Here is a 20,029-nt window from a genome sequence, read left to right as displayed (position 1 = left end):
AAGCATGATGTCAATAGCTACTGAGTACGCGAATGCATCATCGACGATCATCTCATTCCTATTCCAAACCTCATCCAATACTGCGTAGTGGACTGAAATCTCACGATTCTCGAGAGGCCGGCATGTTTCGTCTAAAGCATCAACGTAATCTATAATAACCTCATGTGTTGGAACAGATGAGTAAGTGATGGTCGGATTCAAACTAGGGTCATTAGTTGGTGTCATCTTCCTTTTCTGAGGTTGTGAATCCTTTGAACCAAGTAGTCTACCACGCTTCAGGGTTCGAATAGATGATTGGCTAGCTGCCAATGTACCTTACCGCGTTGAAGGTGCAGCCTCCCCACCTTCGGGGACGGTTCAGTCTTCCCAGGCGGGTTATGGACTTACGCGAGGTACATTTATCCTGGCAGTTGCATTTGCAGAAGGTATATGTGATCTTTTCACCTTTGCTAAATCATTAAAAGCATCTAGCATGCTTTAAGCAATGCTCTGAAGATCTATAATTCGTCGCACCTTAGTTCCAGACTGGGCAGTGCGGGGATCTAAATGAGACATAATAGGAGCATACCACAACAATTCGCAGCGTTTTACAGGAACGTTAGCATGCTTATCTCCCCCTAATGACGGGAAGACTGTCTCATCAAAGTGACAATCCGCAAAACGTGCGGTAAAGAAATCTCCTGTCAAAGGTTCTAAGTAGCGAACAATTGATGGTGAATCATAACCGACATAGATTCCCATTCTTCTCTGAAGACCCATTTTGGTACATAGCGACGGCGCTATTGGCACATAAATAGCGCTCCCAAATACCCGTAAATGAGAGACGTCAGGCTCGTATCTAGTGACCAACTGTAATGGTGAATATGGTTAAGTAACGGTAAGCATCAGGCGGACCAACATAGCTGTGTGCAATATTGCATAGCCCCAAACAGATACCTGCAGTTTGGTTCTCATAACCGAAGTCTGAGCTATCAATCGAATGTGCTTTATGAAAGCTTCTGCCAGGTCGTTTTAGGTGTGAACATGGGGTACAGGATATTCCACATCAATCCCTACTGACATGCAATAATCATCAAAAGTCTGTGACGTAAACTCTCCAACGTTATCTAGTCGAATTGACTTTATCTTATAATCAGGGTGGTGAGCCCTAAGCTTAATGATTTGAGCTAGGAGTTTAGCAAACGAAGTGTTACGTGTAGACAATAGGCAAACATGTCACCATCTTGTCGATGTATCAACCAACACCATAAAGTATCTAAATGGTCCGCATGTTGGTTGGATAGGTCCACAAATGTCCCCTTGAATCCTCTGAAGAAACTTAGGGGGGTCATGAATAATCTTTGTATATGAGGGTTGAGTATTCAACTTCCCTAAAGAACACGCTTTGCATGGCAGGAGTCTAACATAGGGATGTAACTTATGCCCGTGTGAAGATTTGAGGATACGGTGCATCATGTCACGTCCAATATGTCCTAAACGGTCATGCCAAAGCAACAAAGTGTCCTCGAACTCATGCATAGGGCCGGCCACACTGTGGGCTTCTATGTTGCGAACGGTTATGATGTACAACCCACTCGGCAGATGTTCCAACTTCTTGTGAATACGCTTCTAGCCATATTCGTATGAAGTGATACAAAGAAATTCAGAACCATTATCTTCAGTGGTTTCAATATGATATTGATTATCTCGAATATCTCTAAAACTCAGTAATATTCTTTCGGAAAGTGAAGAATAGAGTGTCTCCTTAATGGTCAAGATTGTACCATTGGACAACATGATACGTGCCTTTCAGTATCCTTCAATCAGGTTGGATGAGCCTGAGAGAGTTGTCAAATGAGTTTTCTTGGGTATTAAGTTAGTAAAATAGTGTCGTTCACGCAAGATGGTGTGTGTGGTTGCACTATCTGCTAGACAACTAACTTCCCCACTAGACATACCTAGAAATACATTGATTGAATTGGTCACATGTATAAATATAACTCCATTCATTCAATTAACCAATTCGAGAAAATAATATCCATTCAAATAACAATCCATAATTCAAAACAAACCAAAACCAAACAAATTATTCCAAATACTAAGAAAAATTGTTCAAAATTAAACCATAAACCTAGAAAAATAAGGGCTAGGGCCGGCCATTCCTAGTGCGTTCGGTCACTAGGGGTAGGCACCCTAAAAACATGTCTAATTTATTCATCCATAGAAGCTGACACCTCCTGAAAATCTGATATCTTCATTGATGTAGTTGCATCTTCGGGATGATCCATATGTGCAAAGTTAGACTCAAGATGGGAATGATACTTGGCAATAGCCTCAAGGGAAGCTCGACACACGTGTGACCAATAATCCCTTGATCCACAGTGATAGCACATGTCCAGTTCAGTAGAAGCAAGTTGAACAGGAGCTTTACCCTTGTTCTTAAAGTTTGGGTCCTTAGGGGCCAGTGGTGGACGCTACTGGGTCACATTTCTTCCCTTAGGTACGACACTCTATTGACCTTGGGCCCGTGGTGGGGCTTGCCGCCCATTGCCATGGCTACGACGATTCTTTTGTCATTTATGGTTGCTAGAATTAATCGCATGCACTTCAGGCGTGGCTTTCGAGCCAGTTGGTCGAGCTTGATGATTTTGGATTCATTATCAGATTAATGGAATGCAGGTCACTTTAATTAAATCAATAAATCGGGCCATACGGAGTTGATTGTAGTAGCTAAATAATATTAAAATAATATTATTGGATCGAAAATATAGCCCCAAAAATATTTGGGCTCGGGTTTGGTGCCTTGAGTAAAAGGCAAGGCCAAAAAGGCCTTGGGAATGGGTTGCAGGCCACTCGGGGGGGGGGGGGGGGGGGAACCCCAGCAGAAGCTGGGTTTCAATTTTTGGCCTAGGGGAGGGCATGGCACAAGGCCTAGCGAAAGCTAGCCTGTGGGTTTGGCGCGGGAAGCCCAGCCACATGGGCTGGCTGCACGTGATGCGCAGAGTGGGCCGCAAGGACCAAGCACAGCCTTATGGGTTGTCGTGAAGGACATGGGTCGTGACGCAGGCCAAGGTGTAGGCCTGGGCAACACAAAACCCAGCAACCATAAAGGTTGCTGCGTGCAGGGGGAAAAACCCAGCCAATCTGGGTTAGTTGAATGGTGCGGGCCATGGTGCAAACAAGCGAAGGGCTTCAGGCCCATTAGATTGACCCCAGGCCGAGGCCTGGTTTTTGCGTGCACAGTGATGGTGTGGTGGGTGTGCCGCACCATGTCTAATTTCCCTTTTTTTTCAAAATCCCTTAGGGTTGAGGAAATCCTAAATATGTTTCTAATTTAATTTTATACATTGATTCACACATTCCACATAACAATTTAATTGTGTGATGCATGAAACAAATATATATATATATATATATATATATATGTATATGTATATTGAAAGGAAAATATAAACATAGAAGGATTCATGCATCATGGGGAATGTTTTCATGCTTCGTGGACGTTTCAAATATCTTCTTTTATTTTAAGCGTATCTAATTTGTAGAAAACAAAAATAAGCCTTTCTTACTAGGAATAGATTACCTATTAAATGTTGTTATATAATCACTTCTTTTTTTATATAACAAAATTTTAAATGCCCTTATTCAAAATCTATTTAAGGGAATAGATTACCTTATTTTAAGTGTATCTTATATTCTTATTAGGAATAGATTACCTATTAAATGTTGTAATCCTAAAGGAAAAAGTTTTTTATGAATTATTATATAAAATTTTGTTATAAAAAATAAGAAAGGAAATAGATTATATAAAATTTTATTTTATGAAAAAGTTTCTTACTATGAATTATTATATAAAATTTTGTTATAAAAAATTTAGAAGGAAATAGATTACTTCCTTTAGAATCACTTCTTTTTTTATGAATTATTATATAAAATTTTGTTATATAGATTTTGAATAAGGGCATTTTTGTAATCATATTGAATTATATACTGATTCTAGTGAATTAGTAAACCCTTAAAAGGAATCAATACTTTTTTTACTCCGATTCCAAAAAATTTAAGTAAACAGTTTTAACAAAAATCTAATTCCAACTCTTCATCAATTTAATTCATCATCAATTCAATTCATCTCGTTCTGATTAAGGATTAGTGATCTATCCATAAGTGGCATAAAATGAAATAATTGGCGCTTATCGCCTATTACAAAAGCAGAGAGATTCAAATAGCGGAAAGATCAAAGTGGTCGTTAAGCCCGAAGCCTCCCTCATCGGCACACCCGCCCCATTTTCCACCACCAATAAACGCCACTCGGAAAAGATGCTATCTGTATACGTCCCCCTCTCTCTCCCCTTTCATCACACCCTCTCGCTCTCCCCCTGTTTGGTTCCTCAGATTCCACAGCTCAGGAACATTTGGACATTCAGTTTCCTACTTTCTGTTTAGATTCTTGAATTGGTTTTCCAATTTTGAATCAATCAATGAAGACCATGCGCGAGATTCTGCGTGCTGATTCTTCGGATGATTTCGATATGCAGATGATAGGCAAGTTCTTGAGTTTCGCTTCCAGAGGCGACAGGGTTGGACTGAACCAGATGTTGATCCAGGGCATATCTCCTGATGTCCAAGACTACGACAACAGGACCGCGCTCCATCTTGCTGCGAGCGAAGGTCACACTCCCATTGTTGAGCTTCTTGTGTGTTACAAGGCCAATGTTAATCTCAAAGATCGATGGAAACGGACTGTAAGAAGAACAACTCTTTAATTGTCTGCCTGTTTATTTTGTTTAATATAAAGTGATTTTTGACAATTTCTGGAATATGTGTCATGGGTAAGACTTGGCGCAACGGAAAGGTTGCTCCTTGTGACCAAAAGGTCAAGGGTTGAGTCATGGAACAGCCTCGTAAGACTACATACAATAGACGTTCCTCGACCCTCGCAAAGAGGGAGTCTTGTTACCTTGGAGTCGCTCGGAAGGCTAATTATTAATTTTCATGCTGAACTTGTCACACCTTCTGCTGTAGATATATCAATTCTGGGGTGGCCTGCCCAAATCACCAGTTAATTAGAAATTTTTTGGATTGTTTAAATGTTTATACTTTTGGTGACATGTTTCTGGACTTGTTTTCTGATAGTTGTTACATTTAATAGCTACTAATTACATTTCATATTCTTCTTTTTTTCTTTTCGTGATGTCAAGCCCCTGACAGATGCGAGACTCTACGGACATCGAGATATATGCAGGATTCTTGAAGTAAATGGTGGCAATGACTTTACCAATGATCAACTAATGGTAATTGAAATATCACGTTACAACACAGATGCAGAGTGAAGCCTAATATCTGATTAACTTCTAGGATCAGGATTCTCGAGTGATTCGTGCCCAAGTTGCTTATCATACATATTATTTTTACATTAGAGGTAATATCAACATTGCACGATTCCTTTGCTGCAAGCTTTGCAGTGCAATACTGGGGTTTGAACCGGTCCAGGGTAAACAATCGATAACATTGCACAAGACTGGAACTTGCATCAATAGCTTTTATGTTCAGTTTGTGGAACAAGTAGTCTGTTATTGCTACAATTGGTTTCTCTTTACAGGCCTATTTGAGGAAATATTTAATATGAGCAAAGCTTCATACCATCGCAAACAAAAAAACAAGCTTCATACTATGAATATTAGCAAATGATAAGGCCTATACTTGCGTGTTTGAATTGTTTTTAAGTCCAAAATTCCCCCGTTGGAGAAGTAAATTGACACCCTATATACGTATAATATTCAGCAGCTGACTTATCTTCGTGCATTTCTACAGACTGTTCGACATGAAGAAGATTCAAATGATGTAAAGTTTGACATGTCAGAACTAAACACAGAGCATTCATCAACAATTCGGCAGGTATATACCATGGTATAGGGAAATAAAGACAACCTTTTGTTGAGTTCAATAAATAAGCAACTAATATGTCAAAATGGGCGTAGTATCAATTGGTTTTGATAACTATTAAAAATCCATTAATCTTGCAGGGTTCATTTGGTGAATCTGAAAGGGTCAAATGGCGTGGAACATGGGTCGTTAAAACTGTTGTCAAGAGACAAATATGCAATCCTGTAAAAATGTATGTTTGATATATGGGCTTTTTCTTTATGAGTTTCGAGGTGTATTATTTGTTTCATTTAATTTAGGACGAAAGTTTGAACAATCTTAGGTAATAATAGCTTGCTGCTCCAATCTTGATACAGGATCCTCTCTGCTAAGGATAACACTCTCCTGCGAGAACTTAGACATCCCAATATTTTGCAATTTCTTGGTTCGATAGTGCAGCAGGAAGAGATGGTTCTGATTACTGAGTATCTACCAAAAGTACATACCGCTATCAATTATACGCTATTTTTAGATTGTCAGTGGTTCTGTTCTATTTTATATATTGACATACACCATTAAAATCCTGATATTTGCTTCACTGCAATTTTGATTCTTTTGTTTAAGTAAGAGCACTACTAAAAGGAAAAGGACATACTTATTGTTGTTCAGTTATCTCAATAAATTACACTTTTTCTAGTATATTTAGAAAGAAAACCATCTCCTGAGTTGTATTAACTAAGAAGTGAAATTAAAAAGCGATTTTAGTGTATATTGGTTATTTTATGTTAGTGAACTCATTGTTCTTGCATATTCTTTTCTAGACCATTTGTTATTCACGTGTCTGTGACTCTGTATTGAAATGTGAAGCTGCTATGGATGGTCAATTTATCTTTCTTATTCGCGTCTCTTTTTTTCACAATTTATAACTTTGGTGCTATTACAGGGTAACCTGGAAAACATCTTGAGGCAAAAAGCTCGACTTGATTTGCCTACTGCTTTTCGCTATGCACTTGATATTGCTAGGTAATTGATTGTGCTGTTTTTCAGTAATAACTAGTATATCATGTGAAGGAGTTCATGTCGTTACACACGTTGCAATTCTTTCTATTCAATGTGCAACATACATGCATAATTGCTTCATTCACACAAAGGGTGTCACGTTTTCTCCATTTAGCAAAGATTTTAATTGCGTCGATCGTCCAAGTTTTTTGATATGCATGCTTTAGTCTCTGCAGCTCAGAAAGCTGTTGCTTTGTAGCTTACATGCTGTTAAGAGTATATAGTATAGAATTCCAGAATATGATACATATACAAATTGGCAGGGGAATGAACTATCTTCACGAACACAAGCCCTGCCCAATAGTTCACAACCATTTGGGTACCAGGTTTGCCCTTTTCTCAAACTCAACTATTGCTCATGTTGTATTATGCCACCAATATAATCAAAATATATAAGCTTGACAATCCAAGAGAAAACATCTATTTCTATCTCCCTTAGTTGTTTAAGATTCCCAATTTTATAAACAGTTTCCAAGAATCGAATTTACAATGTTGAAGACAAAAATTAGAAAGAAAGAAAAGGTTAATGCCTTCAAAAAGCGCCATGATTTATTTGCCTGGTGTGCTATTATAGGCAATCATATATGATAACGTTACTAATCCTGTTTTGTCTCTTTGGAGTAGAAACTTGTTGCAGGACGAAGGTGGACACTTGAAGATCGGGGAGTATTGGGTTCAAATGTTGTACGAGCAAATTAACCCAGATCAAAATGGTTGTACAGGAACGTCAAATTACATTTTACTTTGTTTAAAGTTTTTTTGTTGTGTTTCTGATCAATTTCAATTCACAGGGAAAAGAAGCAATCCCCGTAACATCGAAAACCTAATAGATGACCCTAAGAAAGATGTTCGTACATTTGGTTTCATATTTTATCAGGTGCGTGTTTTTAATATTTGGACTTGGTATTTATATTGGCATATGTTTATGTTTGGATTTGTTATTTTATTTGGCAAGACATTTTCTTGAAACGGTTTGCACTAGAAGTTTCCTGTAATCCAAACATATCATACTTCAAAGAATATAAGTTGAATCACTCTGCCTAAAAAAAATATAGCATGTTTAGTTTTGACGGGAAATGTTGATAATGTTGTCAGAAAACCAGGCACATCTAATATAAGTACTGGTACTAAAACCATGTAACTTTTAGAATTTTAATTATTTCAGAGAAAAATTCAAGATATAAGCAGGGAGTCTTCTTGGCTTGAGGTCGCCCTTTTAGTTATGCTATATGCCAACTCTAACTCACAATTTCTCAGACACTAATACTCTAGTATGATAGTTATATCTCGTCAGTTATCCATTAACTAGTATCTTTCCAGCATATGTATTTGTAAATGTAAAGCCATTAGTATCTGTGTTTACCAAGGCATAGAGATCAGAAGTTTTTCATTATACAAATTCAAATAACATTGTTTTAATCCATCGTTACAAAGTTCAATAATGTTTTTTTTTTTTTCTTTTTCATTGGCAAGCTTGAGAATGTAGAGTTTCTGTGTAGAGTCTGGACTAATATTTCGTGTTTATTGTTTATCAAGTAGTTTCTCAAAAAAAAATAAAAAATAAAAAAATAACACCGTTTCGAGTTTGATTCGCAATCTACAGATGCTAGAAGGAAGGCACTTCATGACCAGCACGAACTTTGACACCATAAATGAGGAACCTGTTGATTTTAAGCCGAAATTCCACTTAAGTCGATGTACAAACAGAATTCATCAGTAAGTGTACATTTTCATTATCATTTCCGTCTTGCTAAAATGTGAAGCACCAGTTTTGACATTCAGTCGTCATAACAAGCTTTATTATCTGCGTGTGTACGTATGTGAGTTGGCTTTATCTTTGTAATATCTCATCACTATCTGTTTTGGTTTTATATTTAAGCTAAATAATATACATTCAGGTTATGTTCGAGTGAGGGATTTGCGACATTTAGGCTATTATTTTTAATATATTTATACGTGACATTTCATCGTTTGACAATACTGGGTATATAAGTTCTGGTGTATGTTAACGTATGCAGGTTGATAGAGCATTGTACAAGTAATAATCCTTCGGAAATACCCTCATTTGGTGCTGTCATCGAGATTCTGGAAGAGGAATCGTCATCTTTAGGGAGAGCTGTATGCCCTTGTTGAGTGCAGTTTCACAACTGAGATGGACAAGAAAATAACTGAATATATGCAAACACATTTATGTAAAATCTGTGTAGTGAAGATGTTCCTTAGACTATTTTAAATAAATAAATAGTCTGTATATTGCAAAACGTAGAACTGCGTTCATCGACAAGCTTATGTAATTTGGATTTACAAGACTTGTGATAACGATTGTTTTTGGTCCATAGATTTCGAAAGGGTTAGAAAGAATACAATCTTCTGTTGGCCACAGGAGACATATACCTCATATCTCTATGTATCTGACTTTCTTTAATCTAGATAAGCCATAGAAATGGTGACACACCCTTACCCGGAATGTCCACTAGAATTCCGAATCAAGTTGTGTTGGCCAACACCTAGAAGGTGACGAAGCCATAAAGTGTAGTGATGTGGAAAATGTGAATAAATTTAAACCTAAAAGTGCCTAAGTATAAGAATGCGTTGTGAGGGGGAATTAATCCATTTCACACGTGATGTCAGAGCATAAGTACAGTACAGAAAAATCGGGTGAGAATTATACCCTCGAAGGTAATCGTTTACACCAAGATTTCCCAAGAATCCTCGTCAATAAGAAAGCTCAGCTACTAAAACCTAGAGGGGCAAAAAACAAGGGTGAGTCGGCTTCAAAATAAAGTTTTATAAAAACCTTTCTGAAAACATTGTAACTAACCACCGTAAAACAAGTATAGTTTCCAAAAAATTATACTACGTATAAGTATGAAATCAAATGTAAATCAACAATAAATCCAAAAATATGTCAATCACAATATCTCAACAGTAGCATAATAAAATTAGAAGCTCATCAATCTATGCTAACACACAAGTCAAAGTTGCCAAACGCAACCTGTACGACTGAACTGATGCACATCAATCTATGTTAGCACACAAGTCGGAGTTGCCTAATGCAACATGTACAACAGGACTGGGTGTAATAATAATATACGCTCTAGTGCTACAATCACGTGAAGACTAGCGCTATTCGTGGTCACATATGAGTCGGAGTTGCCTGTTGCAACTTGTACGACATGACTGGCACCTACTTGGATCCAAGGCGAGCGTACGGTGCGAATGTGAACAAACACGTAAAAGACTGGCCCTGGGCGAGCACTAACATCAAGTGTAGCAATGACGAGCAGATAACATCAATATAGTCATGCCACAGTGATTCGTTAGTTCTAATCAACATACTAACATTCATAGCCGTAGGTATAATTATGGCATCAAGAATTATAAGCATACATGTGCATCCCGTAGGATGTAGCATATTTCATAAATTCCATCATTTCGCTAATTCTTATAAACTTTAGTCTAATCCAGGCATACATAAGAAATTCTTTTTCAAATGCATAAATGGAAACTATCAATCACACACACACACACACACACACACACACACACACACACACACACACACTATAAAAAAGGAAAAGACTCATTCACCTGAAGTTCGCGCTACAACTCCCTAGCACGAATATCGAGGCATCACAAACGATCGTCGCCTAGAACAAATATCAAATCATATCTCAGAATTCTTATCGATAGAACACGTAACCTACATAAAACACATCCTCAAAGATGTTTTAGAATGATTTGTAATCCATTCACCAAGAGTCAACCGTCGGTCAAAAGTCGACGGTAGGGTCCACAACCCTACGTAACTCGATTCGGAAGATCCGCACCTCAAATTTATGATCTGTAACTTTCCAAAGTTTCAATAAGCTTCTAGAACAACATCCTAAAGTTTCAAAACGATCAAATGGTCGAATCTCCGCAATTACTAAAATAAGTGGCGGCCAACATTTAGATTTACAAATTTAGCCATCTGGGAAGATCCGTACGTTAGATTCTCAATCCGTTAGTTACTAATATCCTTAAATATTATGTACTATTACGTATTAAAGTTTGGTGGCGATCCAACGGTCGGATCTTCGATTCATACAATGTCCAAGTGGTCGTCTCAATCAAACTATAGTCATACGACGAGATTTCATCAATCAAACGTCACATATGGAATCCGAGTATCCAAATTAGTCTAGGAATTCCTTTCACTACGCTACATGCTAATAGGCCTTCACTTACCTAGATAAGTGATAAGGTAAATACGACTATGAGTTTACTGTCCTAATACAAAACTTGCTCCTTAGTTTCCATGATTTAGTTTCTTTGGCTCTGGTAGTCACTGTTAATCAATCTATCAGTCACGCCACTAATTAACGCATTACGATATTTTGATATTGTTCGCTACCTTGAAACTGTGAACCAGCATTCTAGCATAAGGGTATCACTCCCAGATGCTAGCATGTGTCAAGTATCAGAAATCATACCACCTGAATAATGGTTGACAGCTTCTGGATATCAAATGGTATCGTCAATTAGTAGTGCCACCATAGGCTAATTACAGGTTAGAGCCCGCTCGAGTGGGTGGTTTTGGACGATTGGTAAGGAACTGGTCCGGTGAGGTGGTTTCATTAATTTTAGGGAAAATACTTACTACTTAAGGGATTTCTACTGACCGTAGGTATAACAACTCGTACACCTGTGCTTATGCCCGTCGAAATGACGAGTATATCACCAAAAGAAGCTCTGGAACCAGTATTGGTTGAAATGTTCCAATGTTATGAATGGAAATTACTAAAAATATCTACTTCGAAATGGGATTCAACGAAGTAGAATTTTCCTCCCAAAGATCTAGAATGATCTTTAATGTGTTTGAAAAGATTAGTGTTATCGGGGACCAAAAGTGAATGTCTCCCGAATGTTCTTCCATCGAGTGTTACCACTTTAGTACTAGGTTGCCGCTCAAGACATTTCTGAAATCTTAACAAAGTAAACTTCATAGGAATTCTAATAGATGGTATGCTAACGAATGTTGCCAAGGAATCAAAACTATGCTTGGTTCCTAACTTGGAATGGTTGGTAGAAATGACTAAATGGTAGTAGGATTGATTGGTAAAACTCTGGTGGCACACAATTATCGATACATTAGCCTCGTTTCAGGGCCATCAACTTGTCTCAATTCAGGATTTATCCTTGGCAGGGAGATTTTTTGTTTAAAATTTAGATGTGGCCGCCACAACGTTCCTCTAAAAGGTCGATAAGTCGACTAGGTCGCTTAAAACTTAGAAGAAGCTAACACATTTTTCGTGCTCGACGAGGTGGCAAGATTCAAACATTAGGCTCAAGAATCGAGAATGTTTACATCACGTGTGTGATGAATGCAATATTTCCCAAATTTGGCTTTGATACCAAACTGACACACCTCGATTCGGAATGTCCACTGGGACTCCAAATTGAGTTGTGCTGGCCGACACCTGGAAAGTGACGAAGCCATAAAGTGTAGTGATGTGGAAAATGTGAATAAATTTAAACCTAAAAGTGCCTAAGTATAAGAGTGTGTTGTGAGTGGGAATAAACCCATTTCACACATGATGTCAGAGCATAAGTACAGTACAGTACAGTAAAATCAGGTGAGAATTATACCCTCGAAGGTAATCGTCTACACCAAGATTTGCCAAGATCCTCGTCGATAAGAAAACTTAGCTACTAAAACTTGGAGGGGCGAAAAACACGGGTGAATGGGCCTGAAAATAAAGTTTTATAAAAACCTTTCTGAAAACACTGTAACCCCTAGCTGTAAAACAAGTATAGTTTCCAGAAAATCATACTACGTATAAGTATGAAATCAAATGTAAATCAACAATAAATCCAAAAATATGCCAATCACAATATCTCAACAGTAGCATAATAAAATTAGATGCTCATCAATCTATACTAACACACAAGTCGAAGTCGCCAAATGCAACCTGTACGACAGGACTGGATGTAATCATAATATACGCTCTAGTGCTACAATCACGTGAAGACTGGCGTTATTCACGGTCACATACGCGTTGGAGTTGCCTATTATAACCTATACGACAAGATGTCAGAGTTGCCTATTGCAACCCGTACGACATGACTGGCACCTACTTGGATCCAAGGCGAGCGTGCGGTGCGGATGTGAACATACACGTGAAAGACTGGCCCTGGCCCTAAGCGACACTAACACCGGGTGCAGCAATGATGAGCAGATAACATTAATATAGTCATGCCATAGTGATTCCATAGTTCTAATCAACATACTAACATTCATAGCCGTAGGTATAATTATGGCATCAAGGATTCTAAGCATACCTGTGCATCCCGTAGAATGTAGCATATTTCATAAATTTTGTCATTTTGCTAATTCTTATAAAGTTTAGTCTAATCCAAGCGTACATAAGAAATTATTTTTCAAATGCATAAATGGAAACTATCAATCATATATATAATATAAAAAGGAAAAGACCCACTCACCTCAAGTTTGCGCTACAACTCCCTAGCACGAATATCGAGACGTCACGAACGATCATCACCTAGAACAAATATCAAATCATGTCTCAGAATTCTTATCGATAGAACATGTAACTTACATAAAACACATCCCAAATGACGTTCTAGAATGATTTGTAACCCATTGACCAAAAGTCAACCATCGGTCAAAGGTCGACGGTAGGGTCCACAACCCTACGTAACTCGATCCGGAAGATCCTTACCTCGGATTTATGATCCGTAACTTCTCAAGAGTTTCAATAAGCTTTTAAAACAACATCCTAAAGTTTTGGGACGATCCAACGATCTAATATCTGCCAATCGCTAAAATTAAGTGATGGCCGACGTTTAGATTTACAAACTTAGAAAACCCATCCGGAAAGATCCATAAGCCAGATTCCCGATCCGTCAGTTACTAATATCCTTAAATATTATGTACTATTACTTATTAAAGTTTGGTGACGATCTAACGGTCAGATCATCGATTTATATAATGTCCAAGTGGCGGTCTCTATCAAGCCATAGTCATACAATGAGATTTCGTTAATTGAATGCCACATATGGAATCAGGGTATCCAAATTAGTCTTGGAAGGGCAGGTGGGGTCTTGGCCCATGCGTCGTCGGTCGGCAGCCTTTACTTGCTGGAAAAACCAACTATTTCAAAAAATTATCAAATCACACAGAAATGAAGATCTCAATAAGTACAGTAAGTTTTATACTTATGGTCAAGTCCAATTTGGCCGGGAAAAGCTCTAATTTCCCTCGAAGTTGCCGGAAACCCTAGAATAGGTGAGCTTCAATTCTCCTTCCTTGGTGTTCCAACCCCCTACAACTGGTTGGGTCTTGTTCCTAGGTCGAAAGGGAGTTGATTAAGGGTGGTGGTGGGTGATGAAACTCACCGGAACAGCAGACTGCCGTTGAGAACCCCCACAATGCCATGTGTTGTCCTCACGGTTTAGGAGCCAAAAGGCTCGGTTTTTAGAAGGGAAAATGGTTGCACATAGGTTGTGTGTTGCAAGTGAAGGCTGGTTGAAAATCGCCTAAAAAAATGGTGGAAGTTGGCCGGAAATCCCTCCTAGTCGAAACTGGGGTGCTGCGCGTGGATGGGTCGACGGGAAAGTTATGAGCTTTCTCTCCCTTTCCTAATTGGTCCCTCTTTCTTCCCTAATTTCTGATTGGTCCTAAAAATAATATGATTGGTTACAATTCCCACATGGTGGGAGTTTTAATTAATTTAAAATCCACAGTTTAGTAAAATGACTTCAAATGTCTGTACCTATACCATTAAAACCTGGATTCGTAAAAGGCTTTCGCCTACCCGTTTGCGGTTTCGAGATCTATTCGAAAACGTTACTTTTGACCTCGAAAGGTCAATGGATTTTTAAAGGTTAATTACGAAAATTTAAACCCGATAATTATTTGATTTAATTCCTAAAGTTAACGGAATTAAAATTAACTAATACAGATAGCATAAATGTTAAATACAAATGGAAGTGGGCGGATGTGGTATAACCTCCACATTTTTACATTATCTACAGAAACTATTAGAAAATCTGTCTAAGGAAGTCGGATCACCTGTGAAGATCGAGAGCTTTTTCCGGATGGAAGTGGGCGAAGGAATTCAAAGGTAGAAATTCATTGCTTATATTTAATGCTTTTCATGTCTGATTATGATTTTGACCATGCTATACTCGTAGCATAATTGATTGGTGCTTAGAGTAATGGCCATATTCCATAGTATATCCTATTATCGATTTCATTTATCGTCATCAGGAACCTTAACATTGTTGCTGTTATCATCATCATAATTGTTGTTTTACCTACGTGTAAACTACTGCCAGTTTTCTTGTCTTATTTGGCTTTTATCTTTTTTCGTTTAAAAATTGTGTCAACGTGAATGTGGTTGGGATCACAGCAATGGATTCTATGCTGAACATGTAATCAAGTGTTAATGTTCTATCTAACTTGGTTGAACATGTAAATTGCCTTAACTACATCATTATTAAAAACTCCTTGGCTGGGAGCTGAAAGGCTGCCATATTTCCTTTGTGCATATAACCCAATAGTTTCATCCACTGTGATTATCCGTCAGTATGGTAGCTTAGGTTATCCTGCAAGTGGCAGTGTTTGGATTATCATCGTTTATACAGTTTTGCCGCCTCCAGTATTTGATGAAATTTACTGTTTTTTGTGCATCCACTTCGTAACTTTATTGTGTTATTCTATCCCTTTGCTGCATGCTAGAATTTTCGGCCTTGTTTGGCATAAATAAGATAAGCATTTAGAAGGATACGAGAAACCATTTTAAGGTGCAATGTAACAGATATGGTCCAGGGTGGCTTGAAATATGTTTAAGGATGTTTGTTTTCCTGAACTACCTTGGTTAATCAAATGAGGGTTCATATTTATTAGGCTCTATTTTAAACTTGGTTTAACTCTAAGCGGTTGTATAGTATGGGTTACATTATTAAACATTTGGACACTGTACATTTGGTCTATCTGTGATTTACTTGGTGTACTAATTATTTTTGGTCTATATGAGCTCCTTTTATTTATCCCCAGGGTAAACTCTGCAACAAAAAGTCCTCGTCTGATGATTGTGTATTACCGACTACTTGTTCTTGCAAGCTAGAAGCATCCAGTACATCGGAACATGTGGCTCAGGCTATTTGAGGAATTGGTGGCCCGTCACCACAGAAAAGTAGAGTTTAGTTTCAGACTGCCCCATAGAAATGGGATCAGGTTTACATCTTTTTTATTTTTGCCGGTCCTGATGCTTCTGAAGATCATACAAAGTACAAACAGCACGCTTGCGCTCACAAACGGTAGTTATGGTGTTTGCAGGCTCTGATGTATCTTGCCAACAAAAAAAGATAGTAATAAAGAAAACCCCAATGGTTAATATTTACCTATTGACTATCTCAATCTTTGCCTGCTACTGAAATCCCTTATGGGTCAATTTGATTTAGGTTTCTATTTCCCAGTACAGATTGAAGGATCGATAGGTTTGTGAATGTACATGCCTCTTTTGGTATGTAGGATTGGATTAGGTGACTCAAAAAATTCATAGTACATTTAAGGTGGAGGTGAATGATTATTCATTTGAGAGGATTAGAAGAAGATTACAGATGTGAAGAAAATTTATTCCAGCTAATCCTATCATTTTAGGGGATTGAAATAAATAAATTTTCTTAAACGATAATCCATATTTCATTTTCAAGTTGGATGATATTTTTTTCACTAACTTCTTTGAACGTATCTTCAATATAGTGAGTGACACACCAAACCATGATATTCTCCGAACACCATGGTAGGCACGTGCTGGCCGACACCCAAAGGTGGCAAAGCTATATTAAAATGCATGAGAACAATAAATAAATAAGACTAGTAAATATAATTAATATGCGAATGAAGAACGTATTCAGAGCATACAACTAACACCAAGGAATAATATAAAATTGAATGAACAAATGAGTGAGTCTTATACCGAGAGGACTCAAAGATGCCGACGCGAGAATGCCTTGACACCAGGATTGTACACCTCAATTCTAAATCTTGAGGGGGCGCAAAACAAATATGAGTAGACCAAGTTATATATAAATAATATTGAAACGGTTATCAACATATTAACCCCCAAAGTTTAAAGAAAACTCATAGTATAATAAGTAGTAGGTTTTCCGAAAACCCTAGGATGCCATAAAAATCTTTATAAAACATATCTCGTATACAGTGTGCTAACTAGTGATATCAGTATCGCCCGAAGGCATAGAGAACTCTTCATTTAGAACACTTCCTTCAGAACACTTCATTTGCCAAACAGGCACCAACCTACGCCTGGTCGAAACAATTTAAATATCATTTGCCAAACATGCACCTACCTACTCCCGGCCGAAGCCAATATAAGTATCATTTGCCAAACATGCACCAACCTACACCCGACCGAAGCCAATATAAGTATCATCACCCATAGGCAGAACAATGACCACTAGATACGTAAAAAAAACATTGAATATAGTCTTTCCAACATAAATACATATATATCTTACAAAGAATATCAGTTTGATAAAATATGATAATTCAAAATATTCGCAATAAGCATAATATCTTATAAAACGTAATCATTAAATCATGTTTTTCATGTATGCATTTCTATTATTAAAACATGTATTTTAGAAGGGATCCACTTACAGATACTTTGCCGTTGAAAAGCCATGCAAGCTAGCGAAAATGGAAATGCCACAATAAATGCATCTAAGCACATAAAGGGGTCTAATTAATAAAACTCAAATCAAATAATTGAATTTGGGAAAACGGACATAAAAAACGGATCCAAAATGTCAAATTTAGCCTAGGAAGGGTCCCAGACAAAACCCGAAATAGTCAACCCAAAAATCAACGTTGACTGTTCAACGGCCAACGGTCAAGGTTTGATCGGTTTTTGGGGCACACTTCAAACGCTCATAACTTCTTCGATACTCAACGAAATCAAGTGAAACAAAAGCGAAAGTTGTAGTACTCAACAAGATGAAGAGATTGATACCCTGAAAACCGGACAAATCACTATGGTTTGGCCGGAAAACACCTCGAAAGGGCGGTGCTCGTCGGAAAACTGAGTTTTTAGTCGAAAGTTTGAACAATTTTCAAAGCTTCGTAAATTCTTCGTTTCTTAACCAAATTGAGTGATTCAAAAGCCAAAATGTATTTAGGAATGTGGAGAAGAGAGTCATACTAAGTGGAGACCAAGTGGTGGCCGGAGTTGGCCTGAAAATGGCCTGAAAGATGGCCAAACGACCACGACCTGGGAATTTCTAGATTTGCACATTGACTTTCCTTGAACCTTTCGGAGTTCCTACACCACCAAAACCACCCAAAAACTTAATAACCGTGAACCTAGACATGATTTACAATGACAGGGACCAATTTCGAGGCTTACCTTCGTCGGAAATGTGAGAAACTCATCGAGGAAGAAGATGAATAGTGTCAGCCAAGAGGGAGAGAAAGGTTTGTGGGGTTCTTTCTTTGTTTATGAAAACACATGGGAATGGTGTTTAAGTTGTTGTGCTGTTTGTGTGTGATCTCAGAGAGGGGAATGAGAGTTGTAGAGAGAGGGCACGGGAGTGAGAGGGAAATGATAGCGTAAGAGAAAGTGAGAGGGAGAGAAATGAGAGTGTTGAGAGAAAGAGAGAGGACTTACGGGTCCAAAGGAAAAAAAAAAGGAAAACTAATGAAAAATGTTTGAAAACTTTGAGTCTTAACGATAAGAACAAAATAAAGAGTAAAGTGAATAACACCAGTTTTGAATTTTTAATGTAAAAATGTGGTTTTTCGTTAAAATGAATATTACCGCAAGCTTTCCGTTAAAATTCCCAAAAGAAAAAGGGCTAGGGGAAAGGGAATCAAAAAGGAAAGTGGGTCCCAAGTGGCACACAAAATAAGACCTAAAAAGCAATATTTTAAACAAATGAAATCCAACCAAAGTGAAAATACGAAAATATCTTCACTGAAAAAATAAAGTTGAAGGATTTATCGCAATAAATTTTGATTAACTTAATATTTCAAAGTAAGCTATTTAGTACTATGATCTAATAGTATTTCTTTTTAATATTAATATATCATTGTATCAATAAAAAGGACTAAAAAAAATGGTTGAATCTAGGTTTAAGATAGAACAGTATTTGGTTATTTGCATTCGATGAGCTTTTCCTTCTTCGCTATAAATTACGTATGCAAAAAAATAATGATGATTTTTTTACATGTCATCAGGAGCTAAGTACTTTTCAAATTTTGTGTTGTTAATGCTTGAATATTGTAGCTATGCAAGTCCAAACAGATCTATAACCAAGCTCTATAACAAACTAGCCAAGAATATAAGATTTAACCGACTAAATCACAATCATCACTCCAAGTATATTATGTATATGTAAATACTGAAGTAATTTCTGCAACACATACTTGCAAACTGTTTGACGAAGTTTTTCCCATGTGTGTATGCCATTAGGTCATGAGTAAGTTCAACTCACATTTCCAACAGTCTTCTGGATAGTTGCAACCCGCTGGAATGCCCTCTCAGATTCCAAAGCCCGAACTCTAAACTTGAGAACACCTTTCTCCAATCTTTGTATAATTTCAGCAAGCTTTTCAACTCTGTCAGCATGTTCATGGATGAAGAAGCCATGGACGAATCTACACACAACCTTCTCCTCTTTACAAAACTCAATGCTTTCCAAGTTATAGGTAATTGGAACAATAAGAGCATGCTTTTGTGAGAGCAGGGGTTGTGGTTTTTGTACTACAAAATCTAGATTACCCTATAATAATCCTACAAGGAATACAAGACCAAATCCTTGTACAAGTATGAGTTCTATGCTCGAGCCAACAGTAGAGTTTCAATCCAAACCAAAGTTGAATTAACTATCTTATAAACACATTAAGACCTCTTTATACCAATCTGAAATAACAATGATTATTACTAAACTGTGAGAATCACACTCATACTCTAACATATTCCACATTGCCAGTGGAGTGCACTCAAGCCTCTACCAAGATTGAGATGTAGTCCAGTGAGAGGGAGAGAGGAAAGAATCGATGAAGTGTTTTTATGAGATGGAAATGAACTTTAATATCATT

At 37.6% G+C, this 20,029-nt stretch overlaps 1 protein-coding gene and 1 long non-coding RNA gene across 3 annotated transcripts; both read left to right on the top strand.

The window, feature by feature from the left end:
- Window positions 1-4,147: 4,147 nt before the first annotated feature.
- On the top strand, window positions 4,148-9,161 carry LOC103405799 (serine/threonine-protein kinase 12-like). 2 transcript variants are annotated; one of them, XM_029098882.2, is made up of 11 exons: window positions 4,148-4,721; window positions 5,178-5,270; window positions 5,791-5,874; window positions 6,003-6,094; window positions 6,219-6,339; window positions 6,785-6,864; window positions 7,164-7,226; window positions 7,525-7,613; window positions 7,692-7,777; window positions 8,504-8,616; window positions 8,919-9,161. In XM_029098882.2, exons 1-11 carry the CDS (start codon window positions 4,458-4,460, stop codon window positions 9,031-9,033), a joined length of 1,200 nt encoding a protein of 399 aa, XP_028954715.2. In that variant the 5' UTR covers window positions 4,148-4,457; the 3' UTR covers window positions 9,034-9,161. The 2 variants fall into 2 exon arrangements, with proteins under 2 accessions (XP_028954715.2, XP_070673149.1); XM_070817048.1 differs by having other exon boundaries at window positions 7,525-7,777.
- Window positions 9,162-14,939: 5,778 nt separating this feature from the next.
- Window positions 14,940-16,598, top strand: LOC139193849 (uncharacterized). Its single transcript, XR_011578361.1, has 2 exons — window positions 14,940-15,029; window positions 16,031-16,598. It is a non-coding gene; the product is annotated as an uncharacterized lncRNA (long non-coding RNA).
- The last annotated feature ends 3,431 nt before the right edge of the window (window positions 16,599-20,029 follow it).

This window comes from Malus domestica, chromosome 17 (assembly GCF_042453785.1).
Source record: "Malus domestica chromosome 17, GDT2T_hap1".
Lineage (NCBI taxonomy): Eukaryota > Viridiplantae > Streptophyta > Magnoliopsida > Rosales > Rosaceae > Malus > Malus domestica.
Note: the sequence above shows the minus strand (reverse complement) of the source record. Positions and strands in the feature narration are given on the sequence as shown.

What these genes read in the sequence shown, in the direction of transcription:
- LOC103405799 (XM_070817048.1), top strand. Translation starts at nt 4,458, where the DNA reads ATGAAGACCATGCGCGAGATTCTGCGTGCTGATTCTTCGGATGATTTC. An exon ending in AAGATCGATGGAAACGGACT is followed by an intron (nt 4,722 to 5,177) that starts GTAAGAAGAACA and finishes CGTGATGTCAAG; the next exon opens with CCCCTGACAGATGCGAGACT. An exon ending in TTGGTTTCATATTTTATCAG is followed by an intron (nt 7,778 to 8,503) that starts GTGCGTGTTTTT and finishes CGCAATCTACAG; the next exon opens with ATGCTAGAAGGAAGGCACTT.